Genomic DNA, 22,780 nt, shown 5'->3' with positions numbered 1-22,780 from the left:
ATACGACAGCATATTTGTTGTCAAACCACGTGATTCCAAATCTGGCAAAACATCCCTAAACCCTTATCAACAACGATGTTGTCATTTTTCTCCTGTCAGGAGAGACAATACATGATGTCTTTTGTAATCTTCGCAACATTATTGCTTCCAGGAAACGGTGCTACTGTGTCCAGATATAACCATTCAACAGGGCTATGCTGATGAACTTCTCTGAAGCTTGTGATCAGGAATAAAGAAATATTTACCCTCAAGTATGAGAGTCGACAATAAATGCTTCGGAGAACACTGTGTTGTGCTCCAGGATGTTTTCTCTTGTAAGATTTCACGTCCAAGGAACAATGGAACAATAGTTATGTCTGGTGCTTTTACTATGGAATGAAATATTTTCGATATACTGGAAACTGACATGTAAAAAAGAGATGGACACTGTTTCTAGACTATGTCTGTTTTCACTTTTACCAAGAGCAACAACAGTGTTCCCTCGTGGTTTGGAGTGTAAATACCCGTGTCAACGAACAATGTCAAAGAATTTCTAGATACTGTGTTCTGGTCCAGTCTGTCCAGGCTTTACGATCTGCATCATCCAGAGGAGAAACGCAGAGTAAAGAACAACACCTACATTAATAGTACATGTATGTGATAATTCTAACAGATCACTGATGATATCCTTTGATCAGGAAGGTAGCCGAGTAGTCAAAATTTCTTTTTTGTATGATCAGAGCGAATTTCAACGTTAGGGTTAAGAACTTTCTCTTTGAGATGATATGAGGTAGCACACTACAGTAGGACAGGCTGGCAATGGGCGATTTTTTTGTTAAGCAAATAACTCCTATTTTATTATATGCATAAAAAATGAAAAAAATAAATGTACACTATAATTGGTATAATCAGTATGAAGTAGTACATACAGGCTTCAGATTTGTTAAAACTAAAATGAATAAATTGGATCCGGATTTTCCGAAAGTGTGTTTACACAGGAAATTTAGTTTTGCCTACAGCGAAAAATGGAAGCCCACCGAAAAGGTAAGATAGCAGGAAAACTTAATTTACAACATATGTCAAAACAAGATTAATTCTATCTTTGGGATAGAGATATTTTATTTCAAATAGGTTTCAGAAAAAAAATTGTGTAGAAAATTGTGTCATTTTGGGTCAAATATCATATTTTGCAATTTTGAAACAATTTTTAGGTTGTTACCATGGTATTCACAGCTCTAAAAATCACAGAAAAAATAAGTTTACTTATCCTTCAGAGCTGTATTAAAATTGCAAATGTTGTAGATTCGAATATATATACTTTATTAGAGGTAAAATGTAGGGTTAACTGGCAATGTTTACATATCTAAGACATGTGCCATATTTTTCAGATTTGGGCATTTTTACTGTACATTGCTACCTGAACAAATACGTGACCAAGGACACCAGAGTTTGTAATGAAAGATGAGTGTTTTGCGCGCTTGGGTAAAATGGTCGGGTTTTGACCGAAACTATTCATACAATGTACGTATTTGGCGTGGGAAGACTGGTCATAACATACATCTTCTATGGATAATAATGGGATATTCCGCCAGTTATCATCATCAACATCAACGTTTTTATATTCAGGTTGGGCTTTCGTCTCTAATAATTCTTGAAACACTTCACACACATGTCAATCTCTTGATCATCAGTAATGTTATTGTCATCTGCTTTCAAAACATGAAGTTACCCATTTATGCTGGGGAAGTCTTGTTTCTTGTAGATTTCTTGGTTTTATGTCTCTCCCAAAGACAACTTCACCAACTGCACCTACACACCTATCTCTCATTGTGAAAACGATACTGTATTAGGTATTCAAAGTCTCCGTCAGATGCGATTTTGTAAATAGGATATATTGATGCGCTTTAATATTATTTTTTTAATCATGGACATATAAGCTGTTTACTTGAAGAAAACGCTAAATGTAATGTCACAAGAACAATAAGATTAGTGTATATGGGGTAAGATTTGTTTAGTCGTATTTAACGTCCTAATTATAATTAAAAGCGATGGTCATTTAAGGACGTTGCCTTCACATGTCCGCATTACTTGTATGCGTGCTACGGGGTGTTATATATTAGGAAAGGCACGTGTGTACATTAAGGTCTGGGGTGTTACAGGGCGGTCTGTTATGTCCACTATCGTTCAAGTCATTTGCTATAGGGTGACACACATCAAAGCCAAAAATCAACACTTTGCAGAAATGGTAGAGTTTTGATCTTTGGGCAGGATTATGGTAAGTAATAAAACTCTATACGCTAAATAATTTTGGACTGAAACACGTTTTTTCACAAAATGCTTAAAAAATAAATATTATTGGCGGTAATTTTTTGGTATATGTATTAGTTTATGGTACAAACTTTCCTATTTCATTAAAATAAATATTTATTTGCATCTGTTTTGTGACAATCCCCGTTCCAACATTGATGGCATAAAGCAAGTATCGGTGAGTAGTATTTAAGTGTAAACATTCTTTAGGTCGATCCCTATAGGAAATTAGTGTCGGGAACCTCACCTTTATATTGTGTACGTTTCAGATACAAGATATCGATTTGGTGGACGAAGGGAGGTAACTTCTGCATATTTTGTGTACGCTACATAAATGCTACCAGTTGAATACCGTAATTTAGCTCATAATATCTACGATGGTGGCTGAATTTGAGACTTAAAACAACTATAGAATTTGGGTTAAAATCTACGAATTGTTTGCATTACTTTTTTAAATCATGACAGAAACAAACTTTTTTTCCAAACCAAAATAGCCAATAAATCAAAAGTCTCAGTGAATTAAAGAAACATATTTTTCAGTATACTTTAAAATATTATATTAGAATGATAATTTAAAACACAACAATATATTATGATACAGATTGATACTGCAAAACAAGAAATGGCAGCTTTTAAATATATAGATTTTGAATCAGATGTTCACTATCCACTCCGTTAACTTATACGGAGTAAGTCATACGGAGTTTACAGAGTGGATAGTGCACATCTGATTTTAATTAGATTGGATTTTGAATGACATGCAACTTGCAGCATTTAATAAAATTTTAATTTTTTAATCATTTTTGTGGGTTCTTTTGTTCTTCACAGAGGCAAAAATCAAACTTTTTTCATCGCTTAAAAAAGATCACACTTTTGTTAACTCCATAGCTGCAACAATTAATTTGTTTTTAGAAAATTAGTAAGCAATCTTTTTTTTCGCAAAAAAATCCAGGCCTTCTCCCCCTCCCCCTAAAGTTAAATGGTTGATGCCTTAGCCAACAATTTCTGGTTGATTTTTCCTTGTGCATTACAACACGAACCTGTTCAAGGGTTCGTGGATTCTATTTCATAATCTTCTTGAAATACTCAAGCTCAACCCTTGTCCATCAAAAACTCACTGTTTACTACTGATCATATCTTATGCTTTTTGGTGTCTAGGAAGCTTCCCCTCTCAAACACATAGCCTTATTTTCGATGTATTTTGCCATTAGCTATTTTTTTGTTAAATCTATATTGTCTTCATATTTTGCCCTCGTTGATTTTTTCAGGAAAGACCAGAACACAATTTCCAAAATTTTGATAGTGCCAATATTGTAGGTACTGGCCTAATTAGCTACTGTTGTAGTGGAAGAGCATTTTAGTTTTGCATGAAAATATGACTTAAAAAACTTAAAAATTGCCAAATGATTTTCTACTACAACAGTAGCTATAGGTAGTACCTCTGCCAATACAAAGAGATATAATACAAAATTTAAGTTACTGTAGTCACAGGAAAAACACAAGCCCAGGACTGAATCCCGAAAATCACTGTATAGTGCCAGGCACACGACTTAATGTGGCTCAAGAGGTAAGTTGGTCATCAAGAAACACAACATTTTCTGATCACAGGCATTTATACCTGTAGATTACGTAGATATAAATTGAATTTGATAATGAAATACCTAGTTTAGGTCTGTATAGAATTCTGTAAAGACCTATATATGTACTAGGTATTGTATTATCGGGTTAATTTACAACATACCAGTTCCTGTCATAAAGGTCTTTACTATACCAGCCGTGACATCTCCGGCCCATTCTGATGTGGATGTTGATCTACCAGGTATCAAATATAATTTCTTGAATCTTGATGCATAGGTGTGGATGAGTCATTAATAATGTATTTTCTGATTTGTTGAGATCTATATATATATATATATACATAGATTTTTCAGAAGTCTTCAAAAGAATGACCTTGACTATCTTTAAAAATCCTTAAGGTCAACATAATACTTTAGACTCTAAAGTCATTATATATTGTCAGTGGAATGCTGAAAAGCAGCTGTGTTAAATTTGGGTATGCATGAATGACTGGATTAACTTTGGAAATCCTATGAATAAGTTATTAAGATCTTCTGACGAAAGTCAAAAAAGTGTAAAAGGAGTACAGTACACTTGACCTATTTTAATAAATCTGAATAAACCTGCTTCACAGCATTCCAATGGCTGCAAGAGTTCTGTTGGTTAGAGCACCGGCCATGTAATCTCGGGTAAAGATCCGAAGTACATGGTTCGACACTCCCTACCTGTGTTGTTTTGTTTTTATCTGGAAGCTGAGAACAGACGGGTTGGTACTCTCCAGGTTGTGTCATTGAGTAAGATAGTTTACCCTAATTGCTCTGGATGGCATGTGACAGGCCTCCTGTATGTTGTTCAGTGAGGTAGTTACCAACTACTACAAGGAGACCCCGCCTAAACATGACCCTGGGGCTAGTGGCTGTTCACAGTGGATAAACTCAGGGAATAAATACAGCATTTTTACTCCAGTAATAAATTCTTATGGAATATTGTGATAAAAAATGACAGAATAGGCCAAATATATTCATAACGTTTTTATGGGAGTCCATTTTTTCCAACATAAAAAATCTAACAACCCTTTCACTCTATTAGATATCACAAGTTATAAAACAACAACATGCTCCCCATTCATCATATCTTGATTATCAACATGAAGTCCTTATGGGATATCAATCCCAAGCAGAACTCTTTCAGTACACAAATTGCACAATATCAAAACAAAGTAATTTTCATTCAATACATGTATATTATTTGTCATTTTAAAAGTAATAATAATAGAAAAAATAATTAAGCAATATTGTTCATGGGTCATGTCAACATCATTGTTGAGTTCTGGCAAGGTAACAAGTTAATCAAGTAAACGATCAAACTTGGATTTCTTCAGGTTTCATTTGCGTTTTCCGTACATCCATATTTGACACGAGAGAAATAACAATCAAATCCAAGTGAGATTGAATTGTCATAGAGGACCCTGTATCTTGTTGGTAAAAAGGAGAAGTTAATTAGTTGAGCAGGGGGCCACACAATCCACTCAGCCAGATAAAGGGTGGCACCTTTACTAGTAGTTTCCTTTTTGGTTTCTTCCCAAGACTTTCTCTCCAGCACAGAAGTTGTTATTAAAAACAAAGAAATATATATTGGAGAGCAAATTAGCTGATCCACAATAACTTTTTTTAGCACAACTTTGGTCGTCTTACCAGGAAGCCATTTGTCCAGAAATATGTACCAGTAATGACAGAATGGTCCTATCACTAGTCCAGAAGCTGCCACATGTTTGCTGCGAGTCAAATTCATAGACTTTGTTTCCTTTGTCTTTATCTGGTACCGCTGCTGCAGGAAGTCTCCAGTACAAGACAATCCCACAGTTATACTGACATTAGTCACAAGCAAATACTTTTTGCCGAATATCACTTTTCCGCATCTGGACAAAACCTGCTGAACAGGCTTTGATGATTTCTGCAGCCATCTTAAGATCAGCATCTTCTGTTTCTAAGCTTGTTCACTCCAATGATCATCTAAAAAGAAATTAAGGCTGACTGAAAATTTCATTTGAAAAAAAATCCTTAAAAGTCCAATGATATTAACTTATAAAATATATTGTACATAATGATTAACTGCACAAATTTAATAAATATAAGAGTTTCATTAAAATCGATCATTCTGAATGTGGAACGATGAAAGGACATAATCCATTTGTACGTCTGGGGATCCCCTGCCAACCTCGTTTGGCAGGGCCCTGGGGGATAAAAAAAACTTTTTGAGTATGAGCTTGAAGTACTGAACAGAACTACATATATCAGATAATTAAAGTAAGTAGAGTGAGGACAATGAGAATATATTTTATAGTAACAGTGACCTAGGAGAATGAAATGCAAATTAATTCAAAACTCCAATTTGTGTTTAAGTAGTTTTAGGGCAATTGTTGAACATTTATTTATACTTAGTAGACTAGCAGCTAGCAGTGACCTCACTTTTGACCCCAGGAGATTGAAATCATAATTTGCCCAAAAGATGACGTAAGCAAGTGAATGGAGTTCAAATTCCAAGACTCTGAGAACGAAGTTTCAGGAAAATTGGATAATTTTATATTTTATGAAGTCAGTAGAGTGCGGACTTTTAAATCTACAGTATTTATAACACTTTACAAGCATACTGGACATACCACCTACAAGGTAACAGGAAAGGAAAACCACAACAACCTGATTGGGACTCGAACTTGGGATCTCCGAGCCCTAGCCGGATGCTCTAACCTTTTGGGCTACTTGGCCACCATTGCCATGTTCTGCCCAGTCCAGTTCAGCTGTATGGCTGCAGTAGGCCTATCTCTTGAAAACGGTTAGACAAAATTACTATCATTCAGCTGGGGGAAAACTTGGAAAAGGCTAATAATTTCCTAGAAGTTTGTAAAATTTCAAGAAAATCCACTGAAAAATGAGAATTAAAGAACTGTCAGCAATATCCTATCGTTAGAAAATAATGACAATCACAATGTCGACAGTTGTTTTGAATTTTCAACAGTATATTCAGACTAGTGTTTTAAGTAAACCTAAGAGTGATGCTGCTGATGCATGATGCCATCCCTTACGTTAATATGAACTGGTAGTTTGACGTACTGTATTTTTTTATAGTATACGCGGTATTTTCATATGAACCATTATATATTCGTATTGAACGATACAACGTCAAACTCTAAACTGGGCCTGTATGTGAACTTTGTTTACGTAAAGGGTCAAGTCGTCCTTCAATCAATCGCTTCAAGTTTACATTCAGCCGCCTCCTTCGATTTATGTTTATAAATCATGAATAGCAAAATGGTGCAAATTAATTTATACTTACACTGTCACATCATATTGGCATCATGTTCAACTAGTTCCTATTATTTTCGATCTTCTCTGATCGAACGGGCACCGACGTTTACCACGCCGGTTTCATAATACCGTGTGGCCAACAGGGCCTGTATATGTGGTTTATAGAAATTCAAATTTAAATCAAACGAAACGAAATCTTCTAGTTTTTATAACCGCTCGCGTTGTGATGAATGGTTAATATTCTAGTTAATATACCAGGGACATACATGTATATAGTCTATGAATATATAGACTTATAAAATAATTAAATAAATAAATACTTTATATGAATGGTTAATGTGGATGGACATGAATGAAGAATAATCAAGAAATAAAATAATGTTTACATCATATGTATGTACATTTTAGGTCTAAAATAATATCCCTTTTAGTAAATCTATCTGAAGATTTAAATACATTGATTACTGTCGTTCGCTATATAATTAACCAGGGTCCTGTGAATATTACAGCCGTGTTATCAAACCGGCCGATGTGAATCACACTATCGATGGAGCCATACATAGATAAACCGTCTATTTTAAGGATGGATGTCAAATATTATCTTAGTTTTTGATAAATCGACTATCTCTAGAGATGAGATTGATCTGTTAACTAATGTGAAACATTAGTGAAGGTTGGAAAGATAAAGTTATCTTGCGAATCCAAAGGTTTCGCTATCTCTTGATTTCTTTTTAGATCTATATATAGGTGGCAAAATATGTACAACACACTACTGGTAACAAAGTAACAAAGAACACACGGCGATTATATTTTGTGATTTTTCTAAAGCTTTCGATCGTGTGTGGCATAGAGGATTGATTTTGAAACTGGAAAAAATATAGAATTAAGGGAAATTTATTTAAATGGTTTAAACACTACCACTTTGAAAGAAAACATTCATATGTCATGAAAAAATGTACTTCTTCTGAATGAATTCTTAAAGCGGGAGTTCCTCAAGGTTCAGTTTTAGGTGTACGTTCGGCCTGTTTTACAATATGCATGTGAGGTTTGGGATAGTTGCCACGAAGGAGACACAGAAGCTATTGGAAACATACAGTATGAAGCCGCCAGAATTATTACAGACTTGCCCATTTTTACATGTAAATTTAGACTATATCAGGCATTGAACTGGCAATTCTTAAAAGAACGTAGAAATATCAGAAAACTCAGTCTTTTTTTATAGCATTCAGTCGTGTAATTCACCAAACTGTCTTGTGTCTCTTCTTCCCCCTAAAGTGTCTGATCTGTCTGCTTATAATCTCAGAAATAGAGATGGATAACAAATCACTTTTTATCGCAATAGTCTTATTATTTCTTCTTTTATACCTAATATCTGTAATTTAAGGAATAACCTGCCGTTGGAAAAAAAGAAATAGTAACACTTTAAAACAGTTTAAATGATCAATCAAACCTAAATTACCCTCATATGAAAAAAGTTTTTAAAGAGTACGGTAAAATGAGAGTGAACATTTAATTATCATGGCGCGGATCCAGGATTTTCGAAAGAGTGGTCCAGTAAGTTAGTGATAATGCGAGCCGAATTAAATGCGAGCGCCATATGCGCGAGTCGATTTTTTCCCCATTAATTAGGCTATAATTATTTTTCCTCCTACGAAAAAGGCAAAATTTACCTAGAATAGTTATTCACTTTAAAAACTTATTATTTTTCCTTAATAATTGACAGGTTTTTAACTTTTCAAATCTGATAGAATGTGTATCTAAAGCGAACCCTACATGCTGCTAATTTGTCGACAACAAATGCCAGTGCCGTTTTACTCCTGCGTAGCGCTCAGCATATTAGGAGTGGGACGACTGCATGGTTCGCCCGTTGTCAGTATAATGTGACCGGGTGGGGTGTGCTGTTGGGTGTCTTCGGCAGTATGCTTCAGTGAGGTAGCACTATAAATCGGCAAAAGTTCCGTCCTATCACAAGGAGACTTAACACGAACATACCGCAGCCTCCCAAAACACACATTCGCACTCGCCACACGCATGCATGTCACACGCACGGGAGGCTGTCCTTAAATGACCTTAGCTGTTAATAGGACGTTAAACAAAATAAACCAAACCAAACTAAACCAAACCAGTGCCGTTTCATGTTATACGTTGTTTCCTCATTCGTACCTGTCGGTAACTAATATTACTCTTTTCACGTTAAAACCGCGCATTCTCATCCGTGTTGTGTTTCTGTCTTGTTCTCATTATGAAATCAATAAACTTCACAAATTATCATCAACTTATCGAATCTATGTGATGAAGTTAAGCAAAATTTCGTATTAAGATATAAATATTGACTTACCAGACTAGTGCAGACGACCGACACACAGGTCTGAGGATTGTTATACTAATATAAAAGTCTGAATGTTCCGGATGTAAAAGATTAAGTTTTTATCGTTGCCTTCAAGAAAACTATTCGGTTCGAAAATTTACAGATATTTATCGAAATAAATATCAAAATCCGTTAGTTTTTTCCCCTTTTTTAGATTTTAGATGTCAAAAGGGGGGGGGGGGGGGGACACAAAAAGAGATATGTTTGCCCCCCCCCCCCCCCCCCCCCCCCCCCCCCCCCCGCTTCCTACGCCTCTGTATAATTGTATTACGGAAAGGACATTGATAAGTTGTGATAACTTGCCTCCAATCCTTTTGTGTATTGTTAGCAATCAAATCGATTTTAATTCAAAAACAAAGACTCCTTTTCATTATACACGCTTGCTCGTAGCCATATATTTCGCTTTGAACAAGGATATATATATTGCGGCTTTGATATTATAGCTTAGTTACATTATAAGAACTAGTTTAAGACGCGATAGGAGTAGTATACATGCGGGGACATACATAGCATTACGTCCCTGGTACACGCACCATCTTTATTTGTACATAAAATATAAATGTGTATACATTGTACCTATACAATTAAAACAGATATACAGGTGTTACGGCTGGAACCTTTTATGACGCACTCTTTCCATCTTAGATTCAAACAGTAATTATGAAGGCCATTAGGAGATACAGATGAAGGCCTACACATAGCCGCTTTTCACTTCAGTTTTCATATATTTTACATTATATCGATGAATTAAGATGGCGGATTAATTTTCTTTCCTAATCATTCAGTGAATCCAGAATTTAAGATAAAATAGTGTCGACATATTCGTAGCACATCGAATTGGAATAAATTTATATTTTATTTTTACCATCTCGTCACACTTTTTTCGAACTTGGTGTCAACAGGATCATAATAAAGACGAAACATCCTTTAGAGTAGATCGAATCTTTTACCATCTCGGACACTACATTAGACAGTTTTAGTACGCTAGGATTCACATTGGTCATTAGTCTGATGAAGGTGACAGTGTAGTCATCGAAACGTCACACTCTTAAATATCATATTGGTTGTGTCATATAACTTCTATCATATCAACAGGCAATTATAATTCATTATACCGCACGTTTAAAACGTCCCTCACACCAACATTATTACACTAAATAAGATCCAGATATAATATACGTGTATCGTTGCGCTATAACAGAAAATAAAATGACAATGTGTATGACAGGTTGATCAATCGGTGTACGGCAAGTTATAAACTTGATCAATCGGTGTACGGCAAGTTATAAACTTGATCAATCGGTGTACGGCAAGTTATAAACTTGATCAACATACCGTTTACATTTTATTTTCTGTTATAATGCAACGATTTAAAGCTTTAACTTGGTCAAACATGTAGGTTATTATATTTGGATCTTATTTAGTGTAATGTTGGTGTGAGGGACGTTTTAAACGTGCGGTATAATAAATTATCGTTGCCTGTTGATGTTATCACTTTGCATTTAGCGGTACCAGCTAGACAGCTTATAAGGTTAAACAGACATGTTTCGAAAACAAAATCACATACGGAGGTTCTATGGCATGCATATATAATGGGCTTGACATGGAAACAATTTATACGCCGTGTGAAAATACATGATTATGAAAAACACTGAAAAATTTAGGTATGTTTGACCGCGTCCACCCAACAGTTTCGCTTCGTTGATAGCAATTTCCGGTGTACGGGTATACACAGTGAGCTATCATCTGGTTCTTGGGAATTTGTAGCCCGAGTTTTCTCTGGCCCTGTCACCATGTCTGGTGTAGGGGCCCTACACCAGACATGGTGACAGGGCCAGAGAAAACTCGGGCTAGGGAATTTGTAGTTTTTATTTATTTGTTCAACAAGTCCCCAAACCACGAAGAACGGCTAAGATCGACTAGGAGATAACGTTTGCGTTAATTAACCGAAAGACATAAAGTTTGAGACGTCGGTTAACTTGTTGAAAAGTATTGATAGCATTTTTGTTTCAGCAGGCATAATTATATTGATACATTAGAGGAAACTATACATCCAGATATTGATGATAAAATATGATGGTAATGTATCACCAGTTAAATTTTGTGTAAATCAGGAACAAAAGAGGACCTATAATGCATAACAATCATCCCGAGGGACATTACCAACTGAGGAACCAGCTGCATATTGTATTTTCAAGATTTCAACCATTTTGTTGATTATATAGCTAGGTGACCGTGTCAACTGCAAATCTAGATAGCTGTTTGGAGTTGTATATAGTCTATAAGATAAATGAGGCACGAGTCACAATAGATTAGGATTTTCGAAAACCAAAATGGATCGAGTTCGTATGAATTACTTATGTTTTTCAGTTCTCCAGATGATTATAAACCCTGCTAAGTGTTCTTTCGACATTTAGTTTAGACCAAATACCGAGAGTACTAACTATTCAATACGGCTGTAATTTTCCGTCTGCAGCCTATCTTTCTTTTTCAAAAAAAGAAATTAATTAAGCTGATTTAGGTTGTCCGCAACATACCTTTAAATTATTGATAAATCAAAAAGGTAATATAATTAAGAGGGCGATTTATTGGTGCACGCAATTCTTTATTATTGTACAAAGATGCGTCTTATCTATAACATATGGTTTTGTTAAGGTTACAAATTCTTTGCAAAGAACATGAGTCATACATTTTTGTATAAGAACCCATGTACTAAAAATTATTTGAATCGTTTCGCATAGTATTTTTATGGTATTCCTATATATATAACATAAGATATCCCAACCGGAAGTAATTTATCGCTCCCAGGCCCTACGCTAGTCTTAGTCAACCAGACCCTTTCTGGTTTCCCATGCTTTGCTGCGTAGTAATAAAGCATCTGAATGACCGAGACTAACATTTTAACGTTCAAAACGATCAAAACATCATGGGAACGAGTAAAACATTTGAGTGCAGCGCCATCTTTACCGCGAATGGTATCAAAAGGCAACATGTGCTTATATTTAAAGTGACCAAAACGACACATATGTAACCATTTAAGACAAGACCATCGACCTGCACGTTTGATATACTTTGGTAAGATATATAAAATCTAATACTGAACTGAATGCGGCTATGTCAATGAAAACTTTTTGATTTCTCAGTAGGTCTTTTGAACCTCTCAGTTTCTTTGATTTCATTCTCTTTATACCTTAATGTTTCTGGGTCATACGTGTTTAGCACGCTCATCCTAAAGATTGATTACGACCTCTTTGTATTGACTATAGGTCAAAATCGATATTTGACAAATGAGCGTGCTAAACACGTAAGTACAGCTGGTTGTATGTATAATATTCATATTTGGCTCTTAACTTTAAAATGTTAATGATACCAGAGAGGCACTTGTATCTGGTAATTAACAACCAGGTTGTATGGCACGTATTAATGCTGTTTATGCCTAGTTGAATATTGTAGATGCAGTTTCCTGCATTCTAGTTCATTCTGAGCATAAACATATACGATATTACACCAAAGGATTTTATGAAAAAAGTTTTGAAAATAAAATAATTGAAATAAATGAAGAAAACTTAGTTTAGCTGGACCACAGGGGAACGTTACAAAACTTACAATAACAATGTATACATGAAATGATTAGAAATGTGGTCAGTATAAACCTAACACCCACATACATTTTTAATCATTTCATGTATACATTATTATTGTAACATGCCCCTGTGGCTGGACATACACATTTGACTGAAAATGTTGTCAGCCCACAGGGGGCTGCAGGTCTGGACATTCTGACAGCCCGACCTAATTCCTGGCAGCCCAGGGCTACTGTTGGTGTCGATCCCTTTAGTAGGTTACGTAAAAATTTGAGGAAGTTGAAATTGAGAAAATATAAGTGGAAATTCAAGCAAATTGAGAAATGCTTATTCAATGTCCCGAAGCAGATTGTCAATCATTTTATTTATTTTGATTTCTCAATGTATTTTTTTTATTTTTGATATCTCTATCCAATGATCTGTTGATCAAATCCCTCTGTTAAAACATGATACAAAGTCTAGAATTTTTATAGCGATTTCTTCAAACAATCACATGTCCATACAGACATAAAAAAAATTCCCAAAGATTATTAGATGAACAACAAACATTATTGTTATGTTTGTGTTAGTGATCTCTTCAGTCAATAATTCATTCTCTGAAGGCCTATTTTAATTAATTGATTAAACATTTTAGGTGGTTAAAATAATTAGCATAATAAAAGGTTTGAAAAGTTACAACGCAAGTTTAAAACAATGATGACAGCACCTGCTAATGCTATGTAGCAAACATTCTCCAATTCATGATTTGTTTAATCATTTATTTTGCAGACTGACAGGTTTAACTTCTAGAAAATACTTTCATCATGATGCCAAGAATGCGAATGCCAATGAGAGCACCACATCCCATGGGTCCTGGACCCCATGGCCCTGGAGGTCATCCAGGGGGTCCTCATGGTCCCCCAATGCCTCATCGTGCTCCTCACATCCCACCACATGGCCGTCCTGGACCACCAGGACACATGGCTGGACCTCCACGCCAATCTATGGCACCTCCTATGGGTCAGGCAAGTGTAGGTAGTGTCACAAATGATCCTTCTACAGCTGGAGCCAGGGTGTTTGTGGGGAACCTCAACACAATAGCACTCTCCAAGGAGGAAGTCGAGGGAATCTTCAAACGTTACGGGGCAGTGACAGGACTGTCAATGCACAAAGGATATGCCTTCATACAGTATGCTAGACAGGCTGATGCTAGGAGAGCATGTATCAATGAAGATGGGAAAATGTATGCCAATCAGACCCTAGGTAAATTCTCAATGTAAATTTGTTCTGATTTTGTCTATTCCAAGTGACATATTTTAATAAAAAAGAAAAGTAAAGCAAAAATGATAAAAGCTCAAAATTGCTTTGATGTATATGGTTTTGCTGTGTATACTGCGAGTAAATCAAACCCATATATTTATTCCAGATATAAATATTGCATCTGAACCAAAACATCGGCAAACAACCCCCACAAATGTTACCAAGAAGACAACCACATCTTTTCAGAGGTATTTGTAGTCCAACTTTAACCAAACTTGAAATATAGCTAAATCACATAATGGACATCTCAATACATTTATGGAATATTATTCAGAATTTGTTCAGTTTCAGTGACTGGGACTCTCGACTTGTATTAAGTTCAGCTTCTCAAAAAAGGATTTAAAGCTTATTTTAACCAAACTTGGAATAAAGTTGCATTGTAGTATGAACATGTCAACACACCTTACAGATAATGTGATTTTTAATTTGTTTTATTTTTTGCTGTATATTGGTGTTAAAGATTTTGTACAGTGTATAAAATCTTTGTTGATCCTACAAATGACTTACAGATTGTAGTCAATTTGTAATAAATTCTATGATATATCAGATGGATTTCTTCTCACTTTTCAGAAAGAGTGATTTTTTGGTCAGAAAGAGTGATTTTTGGTGTAGATGTTATATTTTGGTAAATTGTGAGAATCAACTGGTGATTTTGTGAAAAAAATGACATTTGCATCAATATTTACACATTCATTATAACATACCATATATAAGGCTCTTCCATACTAGAATCATGCTCAAGTGCCAGTAGTGAAATTTTTTTGCTGTTTTTTTTTTTTGCAAAAAAATTTACTGAAATCGTTATGAATTTTGCCTTTACTTTACTTGCTATCATGACTTAGTGGGACAGACGAGACATGTAGTTGTTGTTTTAATGTGGTATTAATATTATAAAAAAACTAACTGTATTTCCCCTATAATAGCTATATTTCTATAGAAGGCTTCTTCCCCTAAAACCTTATTATTCCCTGACTGTTTCTATTAAATAGTGAAATAGACACTGTTAAGCTATGGTCACTGAAAGAAAAATCTCAATTGATGACACATGCAGCATTGCAAAATATAAAGGGAAGGCTACTGCTTCGGTGCATAACTATTATCAACAGAAAAATATAAATTATTGGTATTACTACGTAAACTTCTTTTGCATTTGGGATAATATCACCTAGCCATTTACAATTGAGATTTTCGATCTATTTACAATTGAGATTTTTTATCTATGTGAACATTTTGTTCTGTAGTTTTATTTATAATGAATTATGAAATTCTATGGTGATATGAACAGTTCTACAGCTAAATCTACGGGAATAAGTCGAAGCTTAAGTGGAGGTGGACCTCCAGCAAAAAAAATGAGGACGGACACACAGATTAGTGGTGGTATTAAGAGGACATTGGTGAGTCTTACCTCTGGAGATATGGGCACTGCAGCCAAGACAGGTCTCAATAAGAATTCAAATGCTTCAACCTCCAATTCCAGCAAGGTCGTTAGTAAGTACACTCCAGGTGGTTAAGCACTTTCATTTAAAATCAATATTGCAAATTCACCAATCTTTGTGACAATCAGAAATACCAAGAAATCTGATTAACTTGTAAGCAAATTAAGTTGTGCGGTAGCGGAGACCAAATTCAAGTATGAAAGAAAATAACAAAATTCTATTCAAGTAGCATTTATTTATCAACAGAAAAATGGATGCCTTTAACTTCCTCCATTTTTCTTGGAAGGGTTTCTTCCCCTAAAAGCTATATAAATCCTTGGATAAACAGTGTGTTACTGCTATATTCTCCCAATATTATATTGTACTATAGAATTAGGTTTTGTGAATTTTTTCATCTTTGAAGAAAAAAATATTTTTATTGAATTTCCATATTTTGCAAAATTATTAATGAGCAATGAAATACTGTTGTCATTTTCACTTTCTGTTTTGCTAATATAGGACTCGGCTTTGATTCAGTTGCTTAGGATATTGATATTTCTGAATGAATGCACTTTAAATCAGTCTGATAAAATGTACAAAATAATAGAAGTAGCTTAAAATTTGTGTGATGATTATATATAATTAACTACTGTCTCCATGTGTGTTTTGTAGTTGGAAAAGATGTGCTGATCTGTGGTGTTTGTAAAAGTCAGTTTGCTAGTCTCCACAGTCTAGCTCAACACAAGAAGACACCATGTCGTCTCCGGTTCTCCTGTATATGTAAAAATGCACCACCTCCAGGTAGGTTATTAAATAGCTTATGTTGATAAAACTTTGTGCTTTGATCATCATTTCAATGTTCACTTCAAATTCATTTTAATGTCGTTCATACTGCATTGCTTACAATTCATGACTGAAAGGATCAAATAAAATTCTGAAAACTCTGGTACTACAGTAAAGCTTGGATAAGTTGAGGGGACCAAGCAAAATATTTTACTTATCTGATAGTTCGACTTGTCCGTGTCCGTGTGTATACAGATCTAGAGACAAAATACCAGAGTATCATCGGATGTATACCAAATGAGTGCTTGATATCATGGTCCAAAATAAACAATAAATGATAACAAACAAATGACTTTTACATAGCAATTATTTGTTTATTTAATAAACAATAGTATGCACGGTTACAGCAATTATTTGTTTATTTAATAAACAATAGTATGCACGGTTACAGATCAAAACAAAATGGATGTATAAAACTATCTTTGCCATAAACATGGGATTTACACATCGATAGTCGTACATATTACAGCATAATATTCTATGAAAACGATACATATAGTATAAGAATATACATATGTATATATTGTACTCGCTTTATTTCTCTTAAAATGCGTCTATGTTGTTCTACAATTGCACAATATGCAACAATAAACATTTCATGAAAATTTGATTGACAACGCTGATTATATAAATGGTGAAGGCTACAGTCAGTGTTTTTCGGCTGCATGATCATGTATTGCCACAAGGTTTTGTGAAATAATCCTGATATTATTGTTATTATTGCATCAGTGTATTCAGAATTTAGGAATAGATAAATAAATAAATAACAGTCAAGTATTTTAAATGTGCATTTTTCGGGATGGTACGTAATCTATTGTTTATTTTTTCCTTCGATTTTTCGGCGGCCATGTGTATAAAAACAGTAAACAGAACACAATAGGTGAACACAGTGATGTTATGGTTTGTAAACTAAAATGTGTACATTTTATTCTTCTAAGTTATTAACACTTTAACATTTTACTTCACCTGTGAAAATGTATAAATTTAACAGGATGATGTTCAACCGACAGCCAGAAACTAACAACAGGCCGAGGTCAGCAAATTTTACCTGAGACAGCATGACGTTTCAATATTCGACACAAAAAAAAATGAAATTTTATTATAGTTTAGAAGGGAGGGACCAAAGAATATATTCGACACAACCACAGTATTCCATTCAACAGTGTTCGAATCATCCGTTTTTAATTTACTAAGATAAAAAAGGATAAAAAATCAGGACTGAACGAAACATTAGACTCATCCGATGTATTCAATTCAAGTGTGTTCAACACAAGTGAGTTTTACTGTATGTATATATGGTAAATACTTCCTTGATTTGTCTCTCTACATGTTCTAGAAGAATGAGGGGATACAGCATTCCCTTCATATACTGACCTTGTGAATGTACTTCCAACTTTCGTCAAGTACTTTGCACGTGAGGGGATTTCTATCTTTTGTGATGCGTTGTTACGGAGGTACTGACTCGACGATGTTTCAGGAACTGATACTGTGTTGGAGAGTTGAGAAAGATGAAATACTATCTTTCTAAAGTGGATATCATATACTTAAAGTACAGTGAACGTTATTGATATGATTCATCTCTCTTTTTACAGAAAGTCCAGAACCAGCCATCTTATTCTGCGCTCACTGTGATGCTCAGTTTGCAGCATGTTGGGACCTTGTTCTTCATGCACAACAAGAACACAGTCTATCCATTTACAAACAGGTAAAAGACACATGGTTATAAACATTACCATCATATATAGTATAGACGGATATTTGTTAAGGGCTATTCCATTAAAATATCTACCTGACCCCAGGACTCCACAATAAATCTCTTCTATACATGGTTGGATTACCTTCCTATTGATTCGATGGGTACTCCTATAACATAAGAGGCCGCTGGTCGGCTCTTTTTCTATCGGATATGATTTTGTCGACTGTGACCTCTTATTTCTGAAGCACTAATTCTTTGATGCAGCTTGCGCCTGAAATACAGGCGCAACGAAATATGCTTGAAAAACCACTTAAGTGGTTGACGGGTCATTACAACGATGTCTATGCATCATTTATGCAATATATATCCCATATATATGTCACAGACACAAATATATAGCATAATCCGGTATAGAACACACAAAATATATGTCCATGTCATTGTAGCACTTTTCTAACCGGTTTTAAAAATGGCTGCCCAAAGGTTGATACAAAATAGTCCTGGGTATTTCAAACGGAACGAAATGATACAGATTTTGTTGTATCCCTGTTGTAGGACATAGCTTGTAATTCATTTTTGTATTAACCAGCAAATCACATGGTATTTCTACTTTCACTACCGGCAGTATTGTCTGCTTGAGCTCTGCTTCACTTCGGAAGAATAATACTTCATAATTTGTGTGTTTGCTAAGAACTTCTTCTCATTTAATCACGGGATTATGGAAAGGAATACATATATTGGACCCTGTTGATCATTTAAATGTAAGTTGACACGCTATATTTTTTCAAAATATGAACTTTGAAAATTTCATTGTCAGCATCGGGAAAATCAGCTATGGACAGTCAGAGGTTACACGGCGCCTGTCAAAAGTATCTCGCCGTGTAAAACCTCTAACATTGTTGGAGTAGAGTCCTGGGGTGGGGTAAATGTTCTGCTGGAAAAGCCCTAAGCAGATGAGGATCAATGATTAGTGATTTTTTTCAGTCTTTAATGTAGGAATATGTAATAATGTTGCCTGGTATATAAGTGCCAAATAAATGATCCAGAATAACAAATCACATTGTGAAGTACTCTAACATCTTACTATGTCAGTGAATAGTTCCATTTTACCCACAGGCCTAGATAGAAAGATAGGCACTTTTAATGAGATGAAAGATATTTGATTAATATGTGGTAGTAAATGATGATTAAAACAAGAAAATGGGAATCTCTCTGAACACAAATGTTGATTTCTTTTCTGATACTACCACTTTAAATGAAATGGAATTCAAGCACAACTTATCCCAGGGCTCCCTGGAGCATGGCATTTAGTTGAAATTGGATAAAAGTTAATTCTGACCACAAAAATACCTAGTGAAACAAAAAATTCTGACCACAAAAATACATAGTGAAACAAAATCTGCACAATTAGGGAATTTACAACCTTCTGTATTACATGCAAAAGAAACAATGTCTTCAGGGTGTTCATTACTGGTACAAACATGTTAAAGTAGGTAAATAAACTGAAGTTTAATATTGGAATGTTTAGCTGTGCTGACATTCGTTGTTCAAATATAGCCTTATCAAACAATTTATGATATTATATACTCGTGCAGAAGATGTCATTGAGAAGTAAAAAGAAAAAAAACTCTAGTATTAAATGCTTCTCAAATGTAAACATTGGTAATACAAGGAATTGTGAAGATGTTGCAAGGTTGAATTTTCTTGCTTTAAAATTTTAAATTCTGAAATTTTAAATTGTGTTTTTTTTTATTTCAGGAAGGAGAGGAAAACACAGAGGTAGTTGTTGAGGTGAGTGATCACACATTGTGACATAGAACGAATATTCATACCCTGCCTACACTGCTCTCCGGCAGGGTATGAAGTCCCTCCCATTGCCGATAGTGTAGCAAGCCCCGATGTGATTCACATCGGGCAGTATTAGCAGTGGTAAATTTTTTCTCGGATAAAAAAAACCATGTAAATTGATGATTCTGGTATCTATTATGAATATTCAAGCAACAAACCTGCACATTACTTCAAATGTTTGACAATAAATAGTAAAATCCAAAACGAGCAAGACACACGAAGATATCAGTTCAAACATACCGCCATCTTTGATACAAGTGTAAAGGTCAATTTCCTTATAAGGAAATCAAAATAAATTGATGCTAATGAGGTTTCCCGCGAGATTTCAACAGAAAAACATATTCGGAGTAATATATCTCGGTAAGGAAGGTCAATTCATTCTGAAATTGTTTAATTACGCAAAGCAGAGACCTATATACTATATAGGTCTCTGCGCAAAGTAAGATTCGCTTTCTTCACAAGAGTTACAAAAGAGTGGTTAAATATCTCTGATTATGTATTTATTTATCGTAGTAGCTTCATCCATATATGGATCACGGGTTCCATATTTGGGTTAGAATCCTCGCGAGAGTTCTTCGAGAAGTATCATGGCGGACACGGAAACAACTCCGAGCAGTATTTTCGAGGTTCACGGTTTTGCTACATTACGAGCAATGGGAGGGAATCGTAGCTCTGACGACGACCATCTGTCAAAAATTGTCCGAGCTACGTTATCGCAGCTAATTGTGACACAGTTGTATTTTAAGCTTGTAATACTGATTGGAGGGGGCAACATGTTTAATCATAACAAGATAAATAAATTGATGCAATGAAAATGGGACCAATAAAGATCATTCAATAGTGGGTGCAAAGATCCCTCTGGGATATCTTGTTTTATCTGTTAGTCAATATTATAGTAAAACTACATAAAAATTATCAACTGCATGTCAGAATAGATGATTTGAAAAATTAGTGTTCTACAACATGGTCTTTACTTTGTTACAGGAGGTGTTGGTAGCAGATGGAGAGGGAGAAGTCAATGGCGAGTGAGCAGAGGATGTATCGTCCCTGAGGGTGAGGAAGGCTTCACTGTTTATTGTCAAAACTTCCTTTTACAGTCTTGGCCAGTGGCAAACAGATGCACAAGACTAACAAGGGAGGTAATGAGGACCTGGGATCTACATGGCCACATGCCAATTGTTGCAATTATTTTTCATTGTTTGATATGAACACTTTGTTCAAGGTATCTGGTATCTAGGTGTATTGTATATTTTGCATAATTACGATATGTTGTTACATCTGCACCCTTGTTACGTTTATGAGTAGAGAAGGATAGGGTGAAGGTGGCGTTGCGATTATGTTTTATCAATGCTATTATAACATTGTAGTGTATGAATTTCAATATGAGCATTTGTTTTTTCCAAAATTTGATTTAATTTGAATTCTCTGATAATTTCTTTGTAAGATTTGTCCATTACTTAAGCTGTAGTATGAACTCTGTTTTAATACAAATCCAGTATCTCTATAGAGAACATACAATACCATATTGTTGTTGTGCTAGTATGAAAGGAAATTTTTGTTAAAACTTTGGCCATTAAAGACAAAGTATCGCCATCCTTTACCTTGAAGGAATATCATGAAGTGTATACATGTATTAATGTTATGTATATACATTTGGTGTATTCATAGCTTGGGTAAATCATGTGGATATAGTTATGTTCATTTATCATGTCATTTTACCTGTAAATGTTTGTATCTCACCTTGAAATCTTATTGTTTGTAATATGTATATATGTACATCTCCAACCCTAGAATCCTGTTGTTGCCCACCAAGAATTAAAAACACACTAATGGAGTCTATACTGAAATAATATTAGTTATTGTATAAATCTGACCAATTACAATGTATATCATCAGAGTTGAGTTTGGTGAGCTATAGCATTAGTCTTTGGTAGTCATTCAGTCTTTTAATGATGATAAATCCCAGATGTTCATTTCGTTGATACAGATATCAAGCTTGTTTATTCATTTATCTATAGTGAATTCAAAGTTCAATGACATTTCATATATTGACAATGATTTATTGATTTATGATAAATTTTATTGATTGATCAACTATTGATTATTGGTTATTTACCTAAAGTAGTTATTTAGCATGAATCTCACAATCATCAGTTTAAAATCAAATAATTGAATTATATTGATACTGATTTTTCAAGCTTTTCTCATTAGCGCAGGCAGGAAGGTGTTGTGAAAAAGCAGACATTCAGTTTGTGAATTTTGTGTAAAAAGATTTTGCAAAAAAATATAAATTTGAGAAATTGAACATTTGAATGGCTTGAATTTTTGTATCAGTTCCAATTATTGCCGCATATATTATGTACCCTTTGTTCTATGAATCTTTTGTCAAGTAAATTTTGATTAATGTACTTGTTAACATAATTTTTTTCTCAAATAAAATAACATCTAGGGACAATTATTTGTTTTTTCATCTCTTCTTTTTGTCGTAATACTTGTACATCTGAAGGTGAAATTATTAAGTTTTATGTCGGATGATATTTTTGACAGCATGTCAAAGTCAGATTTATTTCAGTCTTTCT

The 22,780-nt window shown here is 34.7% G+C and overlaps 2 protein-coding genes and 1 non-coding gene across 3 annotated transcripts; 2 read left to right on the top strand and 1 right to left on the bottom strand.

Annotated features, from left to right (window-relative positions):
• Positions 1-4,859: 4,859 nt before the first annotated feature.
• On the bottom strand, positions 4,860-7,301 carry LOC117338081 (mpv17-like protein 2). Its single transcript, XM_033899271.1, has 2 exons — positions 7,177-7,301; positions 4,860-5,855 (listed from the first exon to the last, which is right to left on the bottom strand). The coding sequence occupies exon 2, from the start codon at positions 5,818-5,820 to the stop codon at positions 5,221-5,223; it is 600 nt and encodes a 199-aa protein (XP_033755162.1). The 5' UTR covers positions 5,821-5,855; positions 7,177-7,301; the 3' UTR covers positions 4,860-5,220.
• Positions 7,302-12,443: 5,142 nt separating this feature from the next.
• LOC117338078 lies at positions 12,444-22,659 on the top strand. The gene is made up of 8 exons (XM_033899269.1): positions 12,444-12,591; positions 13,869-14,342; positions 14,506-14,587; positions 15,685-15,887; positions 16,487-16,615; positions 18,250-18,362; positions 20,112-20,144; positions 21,186-22,659. Exons 2-8 carry the CDS (start codon positions 13,904-13,906, stop codon positions 21,228-21,230), a joined length of 1,044 nt encoding a protein of 347 aa, XP_033755160.1. The 5' UTR covers positions 12,444-12,591; positions 13,869-13,903; the 3' UTR covers positions 21,231-22,659.
• On the top strand, positions 19,526-19,601 carry LOC117338678. The gene has a single exon (XR_004535017.1). It is a non-coding gene; the product is annotated as a small nucleolar RNA SNORD79 (small nucleolar RNA).
• Positions 22,660-22,780: the final 121 nt, after the last annotated feature.

This window comes from Pecten maximus, chromosome 11, assembly GCF_902652985.1.
Source record: "Pecten maximus chromosome 11, xPecMax1.1, whole genome shotgun sequence".
Lineage (NCBI taxonomy): Eukaryota > Metazoa > Mollusca > Bivalvia > Pectinida > Pectinidae > Pecten > Pecten maximus.
The sequence above is the reverse complement of the archived record's forward strand: the minus strand, read 5'-3'. Positions and strand labels throughout refer to the sequence as shown.

Bases quoted from the DNA above. Each gene is read 5' to 3' on its own strand.
- LOC117338081 (XM_033899271.1), bottom strand. From the start codon at position 5,820: ATGCTGATCTTAAGATGGCTGCAGAAATCATCAAAGCCTGTTCAGCAG.
- LOC117338078 (XM_033899269.1), top strand. From the start codon at position 13,904: ATGATGCCAAGAATGCGAATGCCAATGAGAGCACCACATCCCATGGGT. The intron at 15,888-16,486 runs GTAAGTACACTC...TGTGTTTTGTAG, and splicing joins CAATTCCAGCAAGGTCGTTA to TTGGAAAAGATGTGCTGATC. The intron at 16,616-18,249 runs GTAGGTTATTAA...CTCTTTTTACAG, and splicing joins TAAAAATGCACCACCTCCAG to AAAGTCCAGAACCAGCCATC.